This window comes from Hyalella azteca, unplaced genomic scaffold, assembly GCF_000764305.2.
Source record: "Hyalella azteca isolate HAZT.00-mixed unplaced genomic scaffold, Hazt_2.0.2 contig7025, whole genome shotgun sequence".
NCBI lineage: Eukaryota > Metazoa > Arthropoda > Malacostraca > Amphipoda > Hyalellidae > Hyalella > Hyalella azteca.
This window is the reverse complement of record NW_025937161.1, coordinates 205,821-223,207: the sequence shown is the minus strand read 5'-3', so window position 1 is coordinate 223,207 and position 17,387 is coordinate 205,821. Positions and strand designations below refer to the sequence as shown.

General features: G+C 36.8%; 1 protein-coding gene across 1 annotated transcript; it reads left to right on the top strand.

Moving 5' to 3' along the window:
* The first annotated feature begins 346 nt into the window (after window positions 1-346).
* On the top strand, window positions 347-11,498 carry LOC108672637 (parafibromin). The gene is made up of 11 exons (XM_018160348.2): window positions 347-794; window positions 4,860-4,965; window positions 5,456-5,575; window positions 5,997-6,142; window positions 6,403-6,598; window positions 7,119-7,308; window positions 7,680-7,819; window positions 8,220-8,392; window positions 8,721-8,950; window positions 9,373-9,514; window positions 9,964-11,498. The coding sequence occupies exons 1-11, from the start codon at window positions 664-666 to the stop codon at window positions 9,998-10,000; spliced, it is 1,611 nt and encodes a 536-aa protein (XP_018015837.1). The 5' UTR covers window positions 347-663; the 3' UTR covers window positions 10,001-11,498.
* The last annotated feature ends 5,889 nt before the right edge of the window (window positions 11,499-17,387 follow it).

The window sequence follows — 17,387 nt, the reverse complement described above, 5'->3', positions numbered from 1 at the left end:
GCAATCAAGGATCTGTCATCAGAGATGACTGCTGCCATGACTGAGAAGGGAAAGCCGTATTTGTATGGAGAATGAAAGAGGTGCGGAGGTTGGTGAGAATGGCCGTTAGGGTATAAAGAAATAAGCTATAATAAAAAAAATATATATATACACATGAAGAAGAAAATAATTATTTATTCGTGGTCCGAGAAATCCCAATATCCAAACAAATTAGGAAATTACAGTGAATAGGGCACAGCACAATAGACCAACAAACTTCCGTCTAGAACTCTATTTTTACCTGTATTCATCCCACACCTCCAGCCTCTGTTCTAATATCGCTCCTACATGAGCATGTTTCCCTCTCCTCCTACTAAAATTTACCAAGACATGACACGTTGCAGCTAGTCGATATGAAAGCCTGAGTGATGTCTGACTACTGAATGTCTTTTGAAGGGTCACCGCAGCTCTAATAGAATGTCCAAATTAAATCAAGATCTTCACAAGTCGCCCTCAAATGGACATTCATACTCGCGTACCTATCATATTCAGGAACACTGAGTACTTTTACGATCGAGTGTTTGTTTGCTAATGGAAACAAATTTGATCTAAAATTCATAGATACTTTGCCTACTTTAGTTCAACTTATACAATTTCAAGTAGTTTGTGTACATATTTTTTAAAATGGCTGATCCATTAAGTTTGTTGCGTCAGTATAATGTTAGCAAAAAAGAAATTATCACAAAGAGCGACAATGTTATATTTGGCGAATTCTCCTGGCCCAAAACGGTTAAAACAAATTACCAAGTTTATGGGTAAGTACTGTCAAGTGTCAAATGAGCAGTTTATTAATATGTTTTAGTTGAAAAATAATTGAAAGTTGGCTAAAGAACAATCAAGAGCCAGTATTCAGTTAAATTGCCTGATTGTGAAATAATGATTTGCCAAATTAGGTAGGCCTATCATCACAGATCAATTCCTGCCAAATTATCATCACACTGATCACAGATCACTTCCTTATTTCTCTACCAATACAACCATCAGATAACTAGTCAGAATATGATTTGTAAGGCTGGATACCATACCCAATTGATGAAGACTAGAAAGCTGTTTTGATAGGGCTAGAAAGATGTGATTTAGCTTTGTTAAGTTAATGTACTAATAGGTCATTTTAATTGCAGGATTACAATTTTTTTACTCGTTACAGAAATTTTGCAGCCTTCTTCAGTTCTTGTGCACTTTTATGAACTATTAAATAGTAGTTAGGCTAGATCATCTAACTTTCTAACAGGAATCATGTAAATTGTTTCAAAATTGGCAGAAAAGATCTACTCATGGCTCTAGAAAAAGATATAGGCCTATTCCATGCCAGTTAATGAAGACTGGCATCTTTAGTTCTGCTGGTGACCTGCTGGTGTGGTTATGGTTATCAGCATGACTGCAATACTGCATGATGAAATATACCGTCAAACGGGGTGAAAAGGGACAAGCTGGGTAAAGAGGGACAGTCCTCTAATATTTTGTAGAAATGTAGTAGCAGCTAAACTAATCAAAATATTGCAAAATTAGAAATAGTAGCCTAAAGTTCAACATTTTTGCTATCTATGCAGCATAAAGTAAGTTGAGAAATACATTTATTACCTCTAAAAAATCCCTGAAAAAAGTGTGAAAAGTGAGATTTTTGATAAGTACCTCTGCTAAGGTCTAGCAGAAAAAATATTTGTCATATTGAAAAATCTTACCTACATAAAAGTTGCAATATTACTTTAGATTAAGTGCATCCAAAAAAAGGGTGTTTTTTTAATTTTATGATATTTGGGATGTAGATTAAGAATCTGAAATCCGTTTTTGGCGGTCAGCATCGGAAATTTTTAATGGAACCTTTTCCTAACTGGACCTAACCTGCAAGGTTTTTGTTGATTGGCTAGGTTTTACCTATGTTTAGAGTCTGTCCAGCGGCCGGAAAAACCTAGCCAATAGGTTTTTTCTATGTTTGGAGTCTGTCCGGCGGCCGGAAAAACCTAGCCAATCAATGAAAACCTTGCAGGTTAGGTCCAGTTAGGAACAGGTTCCATTAAAAATTTCCGATGCCGACCGCCAAAAATGGATTTCAGATTCTTAATCTATACCCCAAAAAACATATAATTAAAAAAAACACCCTTTTTTTTGATGCACTTAATTTAAAGTATTACCAAAGTTGCACACTGGTGTTTGCTTAAAAATGTGATTGACAGAATTTGCATATCTCATTCCAAGAAAAAATGGTGGCCATTTCCTCAAAATGGGGTAATAAGGGACACCCCTAAAACTGCATTTACAGTTGAGGCTTGGTTAGCAAAGGCTCCAGTTAATGAAAAAAATCAATTAATAACAAAGAAATTTTATAACACTTACCTTGCTCAGTGAAAAAAATTTCACTCAACAAAAAATTACTGCATCAGTCATCACAAGATTGTGCATAGAATGTCATAGATAGAATTGAGCACTGGGAAACAAAGAATGAAAAATAATAACCTAAACTATGATTTATTTATTTAAAAATATGATGGTTGTCACAAAAATATTCCTTCCTGTTTCAGGTATGTTTTTTACAATCTTATTTCTTATAGTAAAATCACTCCACTCGATTAAAATTGTGCAAAATTACAAGCCATCCTGTAAGCTTACAGATACAGAATAAATGCTACATGGTTGCTGATATGAAGCTTGCAGTGGACAAGGTCATTTTTAATTCTCAATGGCATGTCCATGGATACGGTACTATCTCATTAATAATACGGTAATTAATGAATATGGTAATATCATATCAATAAAGGAAAAACAATTAAAAATCACAGAAAATGTCATTTATTCTACATTTACGTACATCATATACAATGAAAGAGGAGGACTTCAGAGCAGTGTTAGTAATATATATACACAAGTACACTCTGCATGCTTCAAACGTTTTTAAATTGAGTTTTATCTCAAGTGTCCCTAATTACCCCATTTCCAGATTAATTCAGGAGCCTTTTACATTGCCTCTAGCACCTTACAAATAGCATTTGTATTTTTTTTGGAGATGCCATACAATAGCCCTTGCAAAGACCTTTAAAATGAGCTCAAACTTGTTCATGAAATGTTTCATGGTAAGAAGTTATTAACAAAAAACACTCAAAACCATCCCTTTTTACCCTGTTTGACAGTAACTTATTTAGAAAATTAAGCTGAAGAGTCCTAGAATTGGGTGTAAAAATTATCATTTCACAGATATTAAAATTTTTTTTCCTGTGTTGGTTATTGCCTGTTAAATGAATGTTTATTTTTGTCTACACTTTTCAGAATACTCTGCCCTCTATTCCAGAATTCAGATTGACTAACATGTAAGATTATTGTATATAGGTCCTAGAAATGTCTTATCCAAAATGAGATGATTGATTAGTAAAAGGTTAATTTTTTATTGATCATCTGTTAGCTAATCTTTAGTACCGTCAACCGGGGCTACTCGGCCCGGTTTTGAGCGTTTTTTGTTAATAACTTCTTACGATGAAACATTTCATAAACAAGTTTAGGCTCATTTTATAGCTCTTTGCGAGGGCTATCGAATGGCATTGTCAAAAAAATTCCATATGCTATTCCTAAGGTGCCAGAAGCAAAAACAGAGTGGGCCGAGTAGCCCCGTCGAACTCTGGGTGCAACTTTTATGTAAGTAAAATTTTTTAATACGGCGAATATTTTTTTTGCTACAGACCTTAGCAGAAGTAACTTTTCAAAACAGCGTTTTTCACCATTTTTTCAGGAATTTTTCAAAGCTAGTAAATATCGTATTTTTCGACTCCCTTTATACTACACAGATAGGAAAAATGTTGGCGTTTACGCCATTATTTTTAGTTTTGCAATATTCCAATTAGTTTTGCTACTATAACAGTTTTACGCCGTGTCGGAGGACTGGGCCGAGTTACCCCGCCCGGGCCGAGTAGCCCCGGTTGACGGTATACATCCCTTGCCTACATAAGTCTCATCTAGAATATTGGGCTCAATTTTCCAAAAATTGCTGGTAAAAAAAATTGTATCATAAGATAAGTAAGTTTTTAAAAATAGGTGACAAAAATATCTAAATTTTTTAAAGAAATCAGGAAAGTGCATAAAATTTGGTAAAATTGACTGCAAGTACAGGTGCTTTCATCTCATCCAGAAGTTATTTCTGCCCAATTTTCCAGTTGGAGCATAAGTTATTGGATTGAAAGTATGAATAATGCTTCAGGCATGGAATACCAAAAAAAGGGATGACTTGCACCATTGATGCGGTGACTTGGAATGTTTTGACTTTAAGAAAAGAAAACCCAATAACTCAGAAAGTTCTTGCATTAGAAAAATTGTGTTGATGGCTCCTGAAGTACCATGAGCATTACTGGTTCAACCAACTGTTAAACAACATCTTTTTGAAACTTCAGAATCATATTGAATACTAGTCCAGAATAAAAATTAGTGCAATGTCATTCTTGCAACCAGGATTGCAATAATCCTACTTTTTTCTAAAATGTGATACTCCAAAACACACTTTCCCTATTGATGGGGAAATTTTGTGGCTTCAATGTTGAGATGGAAAATTTCCTACTTGAAACTGAAATCTACTTTTTTTAGATAATGAAACAGTTAATGAAATTTTCAACTTGGATTTACTATACCAACTGCCATCCTTCAACTTCAATGCTTGTGTGTGAAAATGTGTAAAATAAATATGATACGTATATCTTTTGATGTTCATACTTTCCTATAATGGTTGCAGAAATTTTAATTTCTTATTTCCATACGTGACCCGGAGAGGTTTAAAGCATGCAATTTTGTAATCATATATCAAAGTATGATTATTACTCATGTGTTTATATTTCTTCTTTCAGTTCTGGCAAAGATGGAGCATCTAAAGATTATTACACCCTGGAGTGCTTGCTGTTCCTTCTTAAGCACATTTCACTTAACCACCCTGCATATGTGCGCATGGCTGCGGTAAGTATCTATTATTTATTATTCTGTTTAAAATTGCCAGCCGTGACAAAGAAATTAGAATAATATCATTCAACCATAAACTACTAAAGTAATGCAGACATAGAATTAGATTCAAAATTTTACTGTGTCGTAAATTCTGTAATGTGATATGTCTCATTGGAACAAATTGTATACATACATGAACTACAGGAAATGGCAAACATGAAAAAATCTTAGTGCATACTAAACTCCACAATAATGTTCTTAATTTTTTCCAGTCTTCATGAAATGAGGTGATATGTGTCTGATTTTTCCTTATAATTGTTTTGTTTAGAAATTAGTGCATTTTGAATTTTTTTTTATCTTGTATAATATTTTTTATTGCAATAATTTTAGTAAAAAAATACTATTTTATTGAAATCAAATTTTGTATGTTTTTTGCCCTGTGAAGAAATTACTTAAAAAATCTCTACCCTTTTGTCGGGTTTCTAATGAAAAATTTCTATTTCAGGCTGAAAATATTCCTGTTGTACGTCGTCCTGACAGAAAAGAACTCCTGGCCTACCTCAACGGTGAAACATCGACTGCCGCAGCTATAGACAAAAGTGCACCTCTGGAAATACCAACCCAGGTGTGTATGGCAAGAATTTTTGAGGTTTCTTCTGAAGTTTTCTCATCTTGTCAGCTTTATGATTGCTGTTTCTGATACTGGTTGATTGGAGTGCATTACCGGTAGTGTTTCCAAGCTAGCAACGCAATTGGTGTTTTGATGAATATTCATTTGGGATTGAGGATTGTTTCATTTCTATCAGACTCCAGGTATTATTTATTTGTAATTCTTGTCATATTTTGACTACATGTTATTTTTCTTTACAGTAAATAATTATTGTCATCTAATTACATATCCTTGTAATCAGCCTCTTATTGATCTACCGTATATATATATACTTTTTAGCCCTTCAGATCTATTTATTGGAAATTGTTTATAATGATATTTATTGTAGATATGTTTGAGATTGAATAAAATATTCATTTGATTTTTTTAATATTAGGTAAAGCGCACCATAGAAGAGGCTTCTGAGAGCCTTGCAAAAAAGCCCCGTTATGATGATGTTGCTGCCTCCCAAAGATTCAAACAGCATCTTGCCATGCGTCTTGATGCTCCCAAGATCAATTCCATAGTCAGCAACATAGACAGGTACAATTCTAAATTTCGACTGTAATATAAGATGCTGAGTGTATTCAAATTCTTTGTAGATAAATTTTTATTAGTTTTTCATAATAATTTGATTGAATTATTTAACTATGACGATTACTTGGGAAAATTATTTATTTCTTTTTTATCAAGCATTTTTTATCTATACTCGGTACAAGTATTGAAGTTCGAGCTCCTTGTTTAGTGATGATTTTTTACCATTCTGGAGATATTCATTCAAATTTGCAAATTCTGTGTGCCAGGTCACTGTCAGAGGCAATGTCCATTGAAAAAATTGCAGCTATCAAAGCCAAGCGCCTGGCAATGAAGCGTCAGACAATTAAGGAGGATGACGACTTTGGTCTTGATGTGGACTTTGGTATAGATGTCACCAAGGACATCACAAGTAAAGAGCGAGTCTGGCGCCAACGCACCACCATTCTTCAGAGTTCTGGCAAAGTAAAGCAATTACCTTAAACAATCCTAACCCTACTGATAGGTTATAACTACTTTGTAAATTCTATTCTAGTGAGTAAATAAGTGAACATAGACTGGCAGTATTAGAATAACATTCATTTCTACATATTGTTTATAGCTTTGCTTGTTGAAATGCGAGACAAAAAATTGTATGCTGAAACATATCTTCTTAATTGTAAGTTTTTATAAATGCATTAAATACCATTTGTCTATTTTATAATAATTCTAACTTTGTAGTTAGTATATTAGAGATAATCTATGCTATAAAATAAAATGCTGCTTCACTGAACTACCTTTAGACATCTTTGCTGAAAGTTTTTACTTTCTAATTCGGTTCTTAAACAATAAAAGCAACATAAATAGCATCTTCCCTGTACTGCACTAGATTACCAGTTGTCTCCGATAATGCTGTATCTGTTTGCACCTTGAGTTATTCGAGCCATTAAGAGGAAAGCTGATACTATACATATGGTTTCATAACTAATGCTGAATGTGTTTGCAGCAATTTGGGCCTAGCATCTTAGGCCTGCTGAAAAGCATCAAGTTGCGTGAGGAGGGACGGCAGCGGCAGCAGCAGCAGCAGCCTGGCGTGGGCAGCCTTGCAGCAGGCCTCGGAGGCGGCATTGCTGGCCAGCAGCAGCAAAACACGGGATATTCTCGATACGCTCAGGAGAGGTTCAACCCTAAGGAAGGTTCGTGCCGCTTGGTCTTTGCTTGGAGAAATTTAGACAATTCATTGTAGGTAAGTGAAATTTTTTCCTGGTTTGTTTGTATTTATGGCCTGGCTGACTTTGTGAATAATAATAAGATAATTTAGTGGATAAGTGATTGCTATGCATATATATCACTTTTAGGTGTTAATTTTTCTGATTTTTAATTACAACCAATTTTTGTTTTTAAGAATATACCGTATATTGAGCTTAAATGCATAAAATTGTAAATAATTATTGCTAGTTACCCTCGACAATTCTTTGTTAAAATTTCTACATCCAAGAATTATTTTCATGAACAATTTTAGCTCTTCATGCTGAGATTTAGTAAATGAAGTTGACATTGGTTGCAGAAACGGCCGGATTTAAAATCGACACGATGAGCTCTTACCACGGCATGTCCCTGAAGAGCGTGACGGAGGGCGGCAGTGAGGGACGCAAGGCTACAGCTGCCCAGCAGGGCGCCATGCACCCGCCTCAGCAGGCGCTCAGAGTCAGCCCTTAGATACATTATGCACTGAAATATTCCCGATATGAATCTTTGCTTAGATATGGTCTTATCAAGTTCACATCTGATTTCAATGCGATTGCATAGTTTATTAGCCTTTTCAATGATTTGCAAGAGCAGTAATTAAATTTTTATTATTCATGGTCGTTGTTTTAATCTATAGATATTGCCCAACAGTTGTATTTGTGAAATTCCAGTCAATGGTCATCGTATTCATTGTCCTATTCCTATACTATAATTGACTCGATTTTGTAAATTTTATAAACTTTTTTATCTCAGATTGTCATGTTTCCAGGTAGTTCCAGGTGTTTCGTGTTGTAGTTTACAGGTGTTTCCTACCAATTTCAGTAGAATTTAATAAAATTAAAGTTTATTTATTTTGCAGTCGTCTGGTATTGTGAGCAACCCAACGGCGACGCCGCAGAGCGGAGCTGCCTCACCAGCACAGTCCCTGGCGCAACAGAAGCGACCGTCGCGCACTCCCATCATCATCGTCCCGAACAGCAACACCTCACTCATCACGATGCTCAACTGCAAGGATCTCCTGCAAGACATGAAGTCAGTGCCTTCACTTCTACATGACCACCTTCGTTCTTGTATTCTAGTCCATTGCAGTTTTCATTTTTGAAGGGAGTTTTAAGAAGGGAGTTTCTTTACATCTGTTGAAGTTCATAATACAGGATTACCCAAACTTTTTGTAATTGTGTACCGCTTAAAGTTCTTGCATGCGTCGCGTATCACCATGTACCTCCAGATCACTAATATAGTAAATATATTAGCCCCTAAGCATTAAAAGTATATTGATTGTGTTAGGTAATAAATATGCCTTACAGTAAATAAATATGCTTTTGTTGTTCAATGATTAATGCCTCTCGCTAATCCACAGGTTTGTTCCAAACGAGGTGAAGCGGCAACAAGGCACAAAACGCGAGACCGAGATCCTGATCCAGCGAGGCAAGGAGGGAGGGCTGACGGTGCCATACCGCGTCACCGACAATCCTGGCAAGCTCACCAACGCGGAGTGGGACAGAGTCGTGGCAGTCTTCGCCATGGGCCCGGCGTGGCAGTTCAAAGGCTGGCCGTATGACGGCAACCCCGTTGAGATATTCAACCGCAGTTAGTTGTCCTGCAACCTTAAGTTCTCAAATTATTGTTTCGATGAATTTAATTTTTTTTATATATATTCAACTGCTTTGAATTTTAGAGAATGGTTAATGTCTGGACTATAAAGGTCGTGAAATTTCCAGTTTCGTTTATCATCGCTAGTAATCAGTGTTATGAAATACTGTCAAAAGCTCGAATTTATTAATGGTGCTGAAAAAATGTTGTTAACTAATCCATGTTAATTTGGAATAGTTTCATATTTCTGATTTGTAATATTTACAATGCTGGAAATTTTACGAAAAAACTGTTGTGTTTTGTATTAGAATATAAGCCATTGTTTATATTACTAGCTGCTGCAGACCTCAAAGAAAATGAGTAGTTAAGAAGATTTGTAAGACCTAATTATATGCCTGCATTTTATTCTCCCGCAACAGTTTGTGCGTTCCACATCAAGTTTGATGAAACAAAGCTTGACGCGAACATCGCTAAGTGGAGCGTTCACGTCATAAGCCTGAGCCGCATCAAGCGCCATCTTGACCGCGCTGCCTTCCAGCAGTGCTGGGAGAAGCTTGACAGGTACATACTATTATTCTATTGCGAAATACCTTTCACATAGTTTCAATTAATATTGTCTGCGTGCATATCTTAACATTAACCTACCAGTTTCAGCTGGATGACGAGGAATTAATGTACATTTCATGCCATCGAGGGGTTTTGCTGTGCAACTGCTTTCTATTTTCACTAATTTCTAGTGACCATCTCGGTATGTCTTTTTAACCTTGCCGTAAGATTTTTATGGGTTCCTGTTCTCATTTATCATTTTCATTTGAGCTTGAACAATTCTTTTTTTTTTCTCAGTGTGAATGCGTCCCTCTAAAAACCGTCGCAGATAGATATTGATGCATTTTTATTTTCTTATTATAAGTGAAATGTATTGTTAATGTGTTTTTGGGGAAGTGACCTTGTAAAAAACATGCACTCTGCTACATAGCATGAATGACAATATTGATGTTTATTGCCCGCAGGTTTATGATGTTCAACAAGACGCACCTGCGCTGGTGAAGAACCTGCCCCTGGATCCCGTTAATGCAGGCCGAGTTCTGTTCGACGATTGTGCTTGACGTTAATAGAAAAATTCATTAATAACTTCATTTTTTCCAGCGTCATCTTGGTGGTCATTGAGTCTTTGAGTGACGCAGTGTGTAGCACATTATTTGATGTGAAGTACAGGTATTCTAATGAGGTATCCTTGAACTCAAATCTTAGTGAGCGTAAATGATGATAGATTTGATCCAATTATGTATTATGCCGTACAGAAAACTAGCTATTATTATTAATAAAGGTATAAAACTTCAGAATATCTGGATACTTATCCGTGGTCATGGGAAAAGTTTATAAAAGGATGATGAAATTGTTTTTTCTTTATATTGTGAGGACTGAGAGGAATGCGCCTGATGCTCTAACTAAGATGGAGTAAATACCCGTGCTAGTCTGAACTCCCGTCATGACTTTGCGCGGCAGTTTACGCAGTACGATTCTATGCTTGTTTAATGCTTAAGATTATACGTTACTCTAGATAAATTACGCAGAGAGTTGTAATGTACTCAAACATGACATCATTATTCTATTGCTTCATTTAATTTAGTGATTTAGCGCTTATCCTCGTGACTCGAACGCTACCGCCAATGGCATGCAAGGCCTTCATAATAAATTAAAATTTTTGTCTGTGGTAGGAAATAGTGTCTGGCGTATCGTGGTGCTGTGTTCCTGCAAAACTCTATTTAAAAGTTTTCTATATATTATATGCTGTACAAAAACAGGTATAAAAAAAAAATTAGAGTGTCGCGTGAGTTGCCGTGCGAACTACCACCAGCTGTTGGTGCCCATAGCATCCTGGGAACCACCACACGCTCGTACGTGTTTACGCCAGATATTGCGATTAGGACTTGTAATGTTTTCATCAGTTTTCAACTGTGAGGCACTGAATTTGGACACTAGGACTTCAGTCTTTAACAGTATTGTCTCTTAATGGGCAGATGTAATCAAGAAATAACCTTTGAATAACGAGACTTGCTATTTTTCTGTTGAACTTCCTAATGAGTTGCCTTATGCTGCTCATTATATCTTAGGCAAGTGGCGAATTGTTTTGATTTTTTCCTTTATTGTGTGATAAAGATTTATGCACACAGTCATTGTAGAGGATTCGACGCATAATGAAGGAATTTGTATTATTGCGTAAATGAATATTTGTATTATCTAGTACGTATCGTTTGAGTGGCTGAGTATTCTTGTCTGTTATTGTAAATTTCTTGCTTGTCTCAACGAGAATACAAATGAAATGAGTGCAAGACCATTCGTGAATATTTATTTTTAAATATACTTATTGATTATTGATATTCCGAATATATCGAGTTCGTATCGAAGATGAGCTCATCTGATGCCTAATACTCTCTACAGCTTCTTGTATGGCCATGTTTGTTCTTAGGTTTGTCTAATTCATTTTTTTTTACAGGAGAGTAACCGTGTACATGTGTGTAAATAAAGTATTCTGCGAACTAACGTTTATGGTTTCTTAAATGGTAGTTTTTGTTAAAGTATATGTATAGATTATATACATGTTCTGGATTCGGATTGGCATGGAGCTGACTTCATTTTCTGTTCGTCTTACGGTGATTAATCTTTATATACCTATGTGGTCGCACGTTTTCGAATATCTGCGGTAGAACTTCCGTATCACGGCTGAGCAAAGTCTTTGGTCAAGCCATTACGGATCTGAGTACAATATTTGGGTTTAAAACACTCTATTGGTATAATTGATCTCCTTACGTATGGAATTCATTAGATGTGGAGGTCCTGTTTAGGTTCATAATATTTCTGAATTAAACTCGAACTTCCTTATTTCATGTAAAACCGAAATTGCAAACGCTAATTTGAAAAATTAAGTATGCAAGTTCTTGTTGGAAAGTGACGCCCAGTTCTCTTTTCAAATTAAAGAGAAGAGGGATGTTATTTCTAGGCCGCCAAATACTTTTTATCAACTTTGTTGCGCTGACTGAGACAATAGGCGTTATCCGTAGCCCTAGTAGGGCGATCAAGGTGAAGGAGCATGACTTCCTCCCGTGCGGTCGGAGATGGAAGGGCAGACAGGACCCTGCTTTTTTTCTGAGGTATCTCCGTTGTGGGAGATCAACCTTGCATGAGTCCGCTTAGCCTCCCCGTATGAACCAGCAGACAAGTTGCGCTGGTAGCGAGCCACAAGGCGGACTTCTGGACGACTTGCTGTCGTGGAGTGAGAAGTCTGGGGTACTACCTGATTACGGCTATGTAGTACAGAAATCATTTTGTTTGTCAGAATTATGCTCGTCAGAATAAAAGTTCACTCACATGTACATTTCCCGAGGATTTAGCCCCGCCACTGACCTTGAACCTAGGGACGCTCCTGGTGGGAGGTTCCGAGTGACTTCTACTCTCCGAGTGCGGTCATCCCCTCCGCTCCACTGATCACTTCTACTGCTCGTCTTCCACCGCGGCCCTCTCCTTCCGATCGCTGTGGAACAGTCCTGCACGGCTGCGGCTTCCCATTATTTGCCCATCTTCCTCATTTATCGGACGCTTTCTCGAACCACCTCCTAACTCTCCCCGGTGTATTTAAATGTCAACACTATGACAGAAGCTACTCTGCTAATCAATATTAACGGTAGGACGAGCACGTCAAGTTACTTTCATATTCAACACGATTGTGAGCGCAAAATATCATTTAGCCGTCTGAAAAGACGAGAGGTAATGTTGTTTGTACACCGGTTCTAGGATGAATGCGCCAGATAAATAAGGTACATATATGACATAAAAAACTTGGTACTTTGAATTATTTGGATTGTACTATTAGGTTATAGATTTGAATTATGTGCTTTAAATGATTGTCATTGTTTTATTATAATGTATAATTGCTTCACCTAAGTAATTGATCAAGTGGTTTGGTGGTGAGAAAGCGTCAGACTATCGACTTTTGCTCGTACATGCGAGTAATCTTTCGACTTCTTGGTTAGTTGCTCCGCACCACGGTAAAAATCGGTGAAACCCGCAATTATAATCTTTCACAATTTATTCTGATTAGCTTATTATTATGCGATTGTTTACATTTTAGCAAATTTAATTCAGATAGACAAATTTTTACTCGTACGTTTTTTTACTCTGGAAATCACAGTAGTTTGTAGTCAAACATGATTAAAATTTGAATTATTCTGAAAACGTAAAATGCAAGTTAATTGATGTTTTTTCATTATTTGTTAAAATACTTTTCCCTCGTAAAGAAAATGTTTATTTTCATTAACTCTGAAGTGACCGTTTCGTTTTGTTGTCATAGCAACAGCAATGATGTTTGTTTTTATGCACTGCTTCTCAGCATTCTGTTTTACAAACCTTGCTACATGACCAATTCAATTGTCTGGATGTTGGGTGCATGCTGCATATAAGGTACTTGGGCCATTGAGCCCCTTTGCACGGTGCATAGTCTTTCATCAAAAGAGTGACAGAGACCAGGCTGGGCAGTGCACAAGCACTGGAAGCCTCCAAAACCAACTATAAAAAAAATTCTGTTTTAATTTCCGGTAGATCTGCATCTCCGTATTCTGTTTTACTTTCCGTTATATTGTATTTCTGTATTCTGTTTTACTTTGAGGTAGATTTTTTGTCCTTTCACAGGTTCATGTTCATCATCTAGCGGCAAGTTGTGCAGAAGCTATGATTAAGCAATTGAAATCTAAAATTATTGTTGTTTTTGCAACTTTGCCCAAGGCTAATGTGTTGTCTGTTGTGCAAATTTCGAAAATAAAATAGGCTACCAGTTGAACTGTTGAGTTAAAGTAAAAATGTTGGACAAAAATAGATAAAACAAAAACCTTGTTTGTCTTGCCAGAAATCCAGTCAGTTGCAAAGTTGCATGCTGGCAAGCATTTTTTTTTTTTTTGCATCACTCACTTCCAGATGCATACTTGAATTTATATTTCATGTTCACATTTTAGTGTTTTTTTATACTTTGAAGTTTGAAATTGAATGAACTTACAATGCTTTACCAGTTTAGGTTAAGCACTAAGCAGCCTAAGCAGGTACCATCAACCGGGGCTACTTGGGACTTGTGGGGTAACTTGGGACAGTCCTCAGACACGGCGTAAATCTGTTTTAGTAGCAAAACTAATTTTAATATTGCAAAACTAAATATAGTGGCATAAACATCAACATTTTTCCTATCTATGTAGTATAAAGGAAGTCAAAAAATACTACATTTACTAGCTTTGAAAAATTCCTGAAAAAAATGGTGAAAAACACTATTTTGAAAAGTTACTTCTGCTAAGGTCTGTAGTAAAAAAAATATTTGCCATATTAAAAAATTTTACTTACATAAAAGTTGCACCCAGCCAGGGCCAGCCTCCAGGTGTTGGCTTAAAAACTTCATTTGCAGAATTTACATACCTCAATCCCCAAAAAAATGGCAGCCATTTCTGCATGGCGGGGCTACTCGGGACAACCTACATCATCTTCTACCTCTACATCCTACCTCATCTACTTCTACCTCTACATCATCTACAATGAAAGAGGAGGACTTCAGAGTACTGTTAGTAATGGATGAGAACACTCTGCATGCTTCAAATATTTTAAAATGAAGTTTTATTGCATGTGTCCCGAGTAGCCCCGTTCGACGGGGCTACTCGGGACACTTTTTGGTATTATTGCAGATTAACTACATCCAAAAAAAAGGGTGTTTTTTTTTAATTATATGTTTTTTGGGGTGTAGATTACGAATCTGAAATCCATTTTTGGCGGTCGGCATCGGAAAACCGATTTTTTGCAATATGTAAGTTACGTAACCCCCATGTTAGTAAGTCGCGAAAAAAATCGGTTTTCCGATGCCGACCGCCAAAAATGGATTTCAGATTCGTAATCTACACCCCAAAAAACATATAATTAAAAAAAAACACCCTTTTTTTTGGATGTAGTTAATCTGCAATAATACCCACTTTTTTTTCCTTCTGGCAGCTTACAAATAGCATATGGAATTTTTTTAAAGATGCCATTTGATAGCCCTCGCAAAGAGCTATAAAATGAGCCTAAACTTGTTTATGAAATGTTTCATGGTAAGAAGTTATTAACAAAAAGCGCTAAAAACCATCCCGAGTAGCCCCGGTTGACGGTACTGACTAAAACCTGGACCTAGAGGCCAGACTGCATAGTGACAAACCAGGCCATAAAGTAGGGCCTTTCAGCTTGAGATATTGGCATCATTTCAAGCTCTCTATCAGCCACCTGGATCTTAAACTGGCATCCATGGCCAATCATAAACTATGGCTCAGGCATCCATGACCCATGATGACAGATCATTAACTATGGATCTCTTGATCAGCCCTGCCATCACCACGCGCATCTTCAGCTTGTTTGATTGCTTGTATCTGTCACTCGATTATAATGTGCATACGTCTGGTGCGCCCAATACTACTGCTGAAAAAACTCATTGCCATTTCCAGAATTTGTTGAAAGCAAATGATGCCTCAATACGTTCTAATGCAATCTTATGAGTTCTAATGCTATCTATTGCATTCTAAGGCAATCTACTGCATTCTATTGCTATCACTATCTATTGCATTCTAACGCGATCTGTTGTGTTCAAACGTGATCTGTTGCATTCTAACGCGATTTAACGCTATCTTTTGCGTTCTAACGCAATATAACGCGATCTATTGCGTTCTAACGCTATCTATTGCGTTCTAATGCGATCTATTGCGTTCTAACGCGATGTAATGCTATCTATTACATTCTAGCGCGATCTATTGCATTCTAACGCGATCTGTTGCGTTCTAACGCGATCTATTGCATTCTAACGCGATCTATTGCGTTCTAACGCGATGTAACGCGATGTATTGCATTCTAACGCGATCTATTGCATTCTAATGCGATCTATTGCAGTCTAACGCGATCTATTGCAGTCTAACGCGATCTATTGCAGTCTAACGCGATCTATTGCAGTCTAACGTGATCTATTGCAGTCCAACGCGATCTATTGCAGTCCAACGCGATCTATTGCAGTCCAACGCGATCTATTGCATTCTAACGAGATGTAACGCGATCTATCTCGTTCTAATGCAATCTATTTCGTTCTAGCGCGATCTATTGCGTTCTAATGTAACCTAAATCAATCTATAGCAATCTAATGTAGCCTAATGCACTCTAATACCTTCTAATTCAGTCTCATGCAATCTAATGTAACCTAATGCAATCTATTATATCCTAATTCAATCTATTGTACCGTAACCTAATGCAATGTAATGTAATCTAATGTAACCTAATGAAATCTTATGCCTAACCTTGTAACCTAGTTCAATTTAATGCATTCTAGCATTATAATGAAATCTAGTGCATTCAAATAAAAACTTGATGCATTCTAATACTTTCTAATTCAATCTATTCAATTTTAATGAATTAGGTTGGCATGAATTGGGCTGGAATGACTTGATTTGGGTTGAATTGAATTAGGTTAAATTAAATTATGTTGGATTGAATTGGGTTGGGTTGAATTGAGTTGGGTGTGGTTGAATTAGATTGAATCAAATTGGAATGAGTTGGATAGGTTTTAGTTGAATATAGTTTGAATGGGTTGAGTTTAGTTGAATTTTGGTTAAATTGAGTTAGGTGGGGGTTGAATTTGGTTGGATTGAATTGGGTTGGGCTTGATTAGATTGGGTTGAATTGAATTTGGTTAGGATGAATTGGGCTGGGTTGCATTGGTAATGATTATTGGGTTGATTTGAATTGGTATCAATTGGGTTGGGTTGAATTGGCTTGGGTTGAATTGGTATCAATTGGGTTGGGTTGAATTGGTTAGGATTGCATTGGGTTGGGTTTGATTGAATTGGTTTGGGTTGGGTTGGGTTGAATTGGGTTTGGTTGCATTGGGTTCAGTTGAATTTCATTAGGTTCCATTAGATTGCATTACATTGCATTAGGTTACATTACATTGCATTAGGTTACATTAGATTGCATGAGATTTAATTAGAAGGTATTAGATTGCATTAGGTTACATCAGATTGCAGTAGTATCGAAGAATATCCAACTTATTCAGGTCCCGGGCCAGATTAGGGCTAATCTAAATTAGGGCTAAGGCCTAATTTAAATTAGCGCTAATCTAAATTAGACTAATCTAAGTGAAGGGGAGTTCAGCCTGGAGACCTTCAAGAGACAACTGGACGTGTTCCTGGGCACAATCCCTGATCGACCTCCCCTGCACCACTACCGACGATGAGAAGCAAGCAACAGCATCGTGCATCAGGTGGCCCAAATGAGGGCGGACGCGCAATAATCAGAGGTAGCGATCAATCGTGGCCTGGGACTGCTACGTTCCGAACAAATACTAAGGAAACTAAGGTTGGGTTGTGTTTGGTTGCATTGGGTTGGGTTCAGT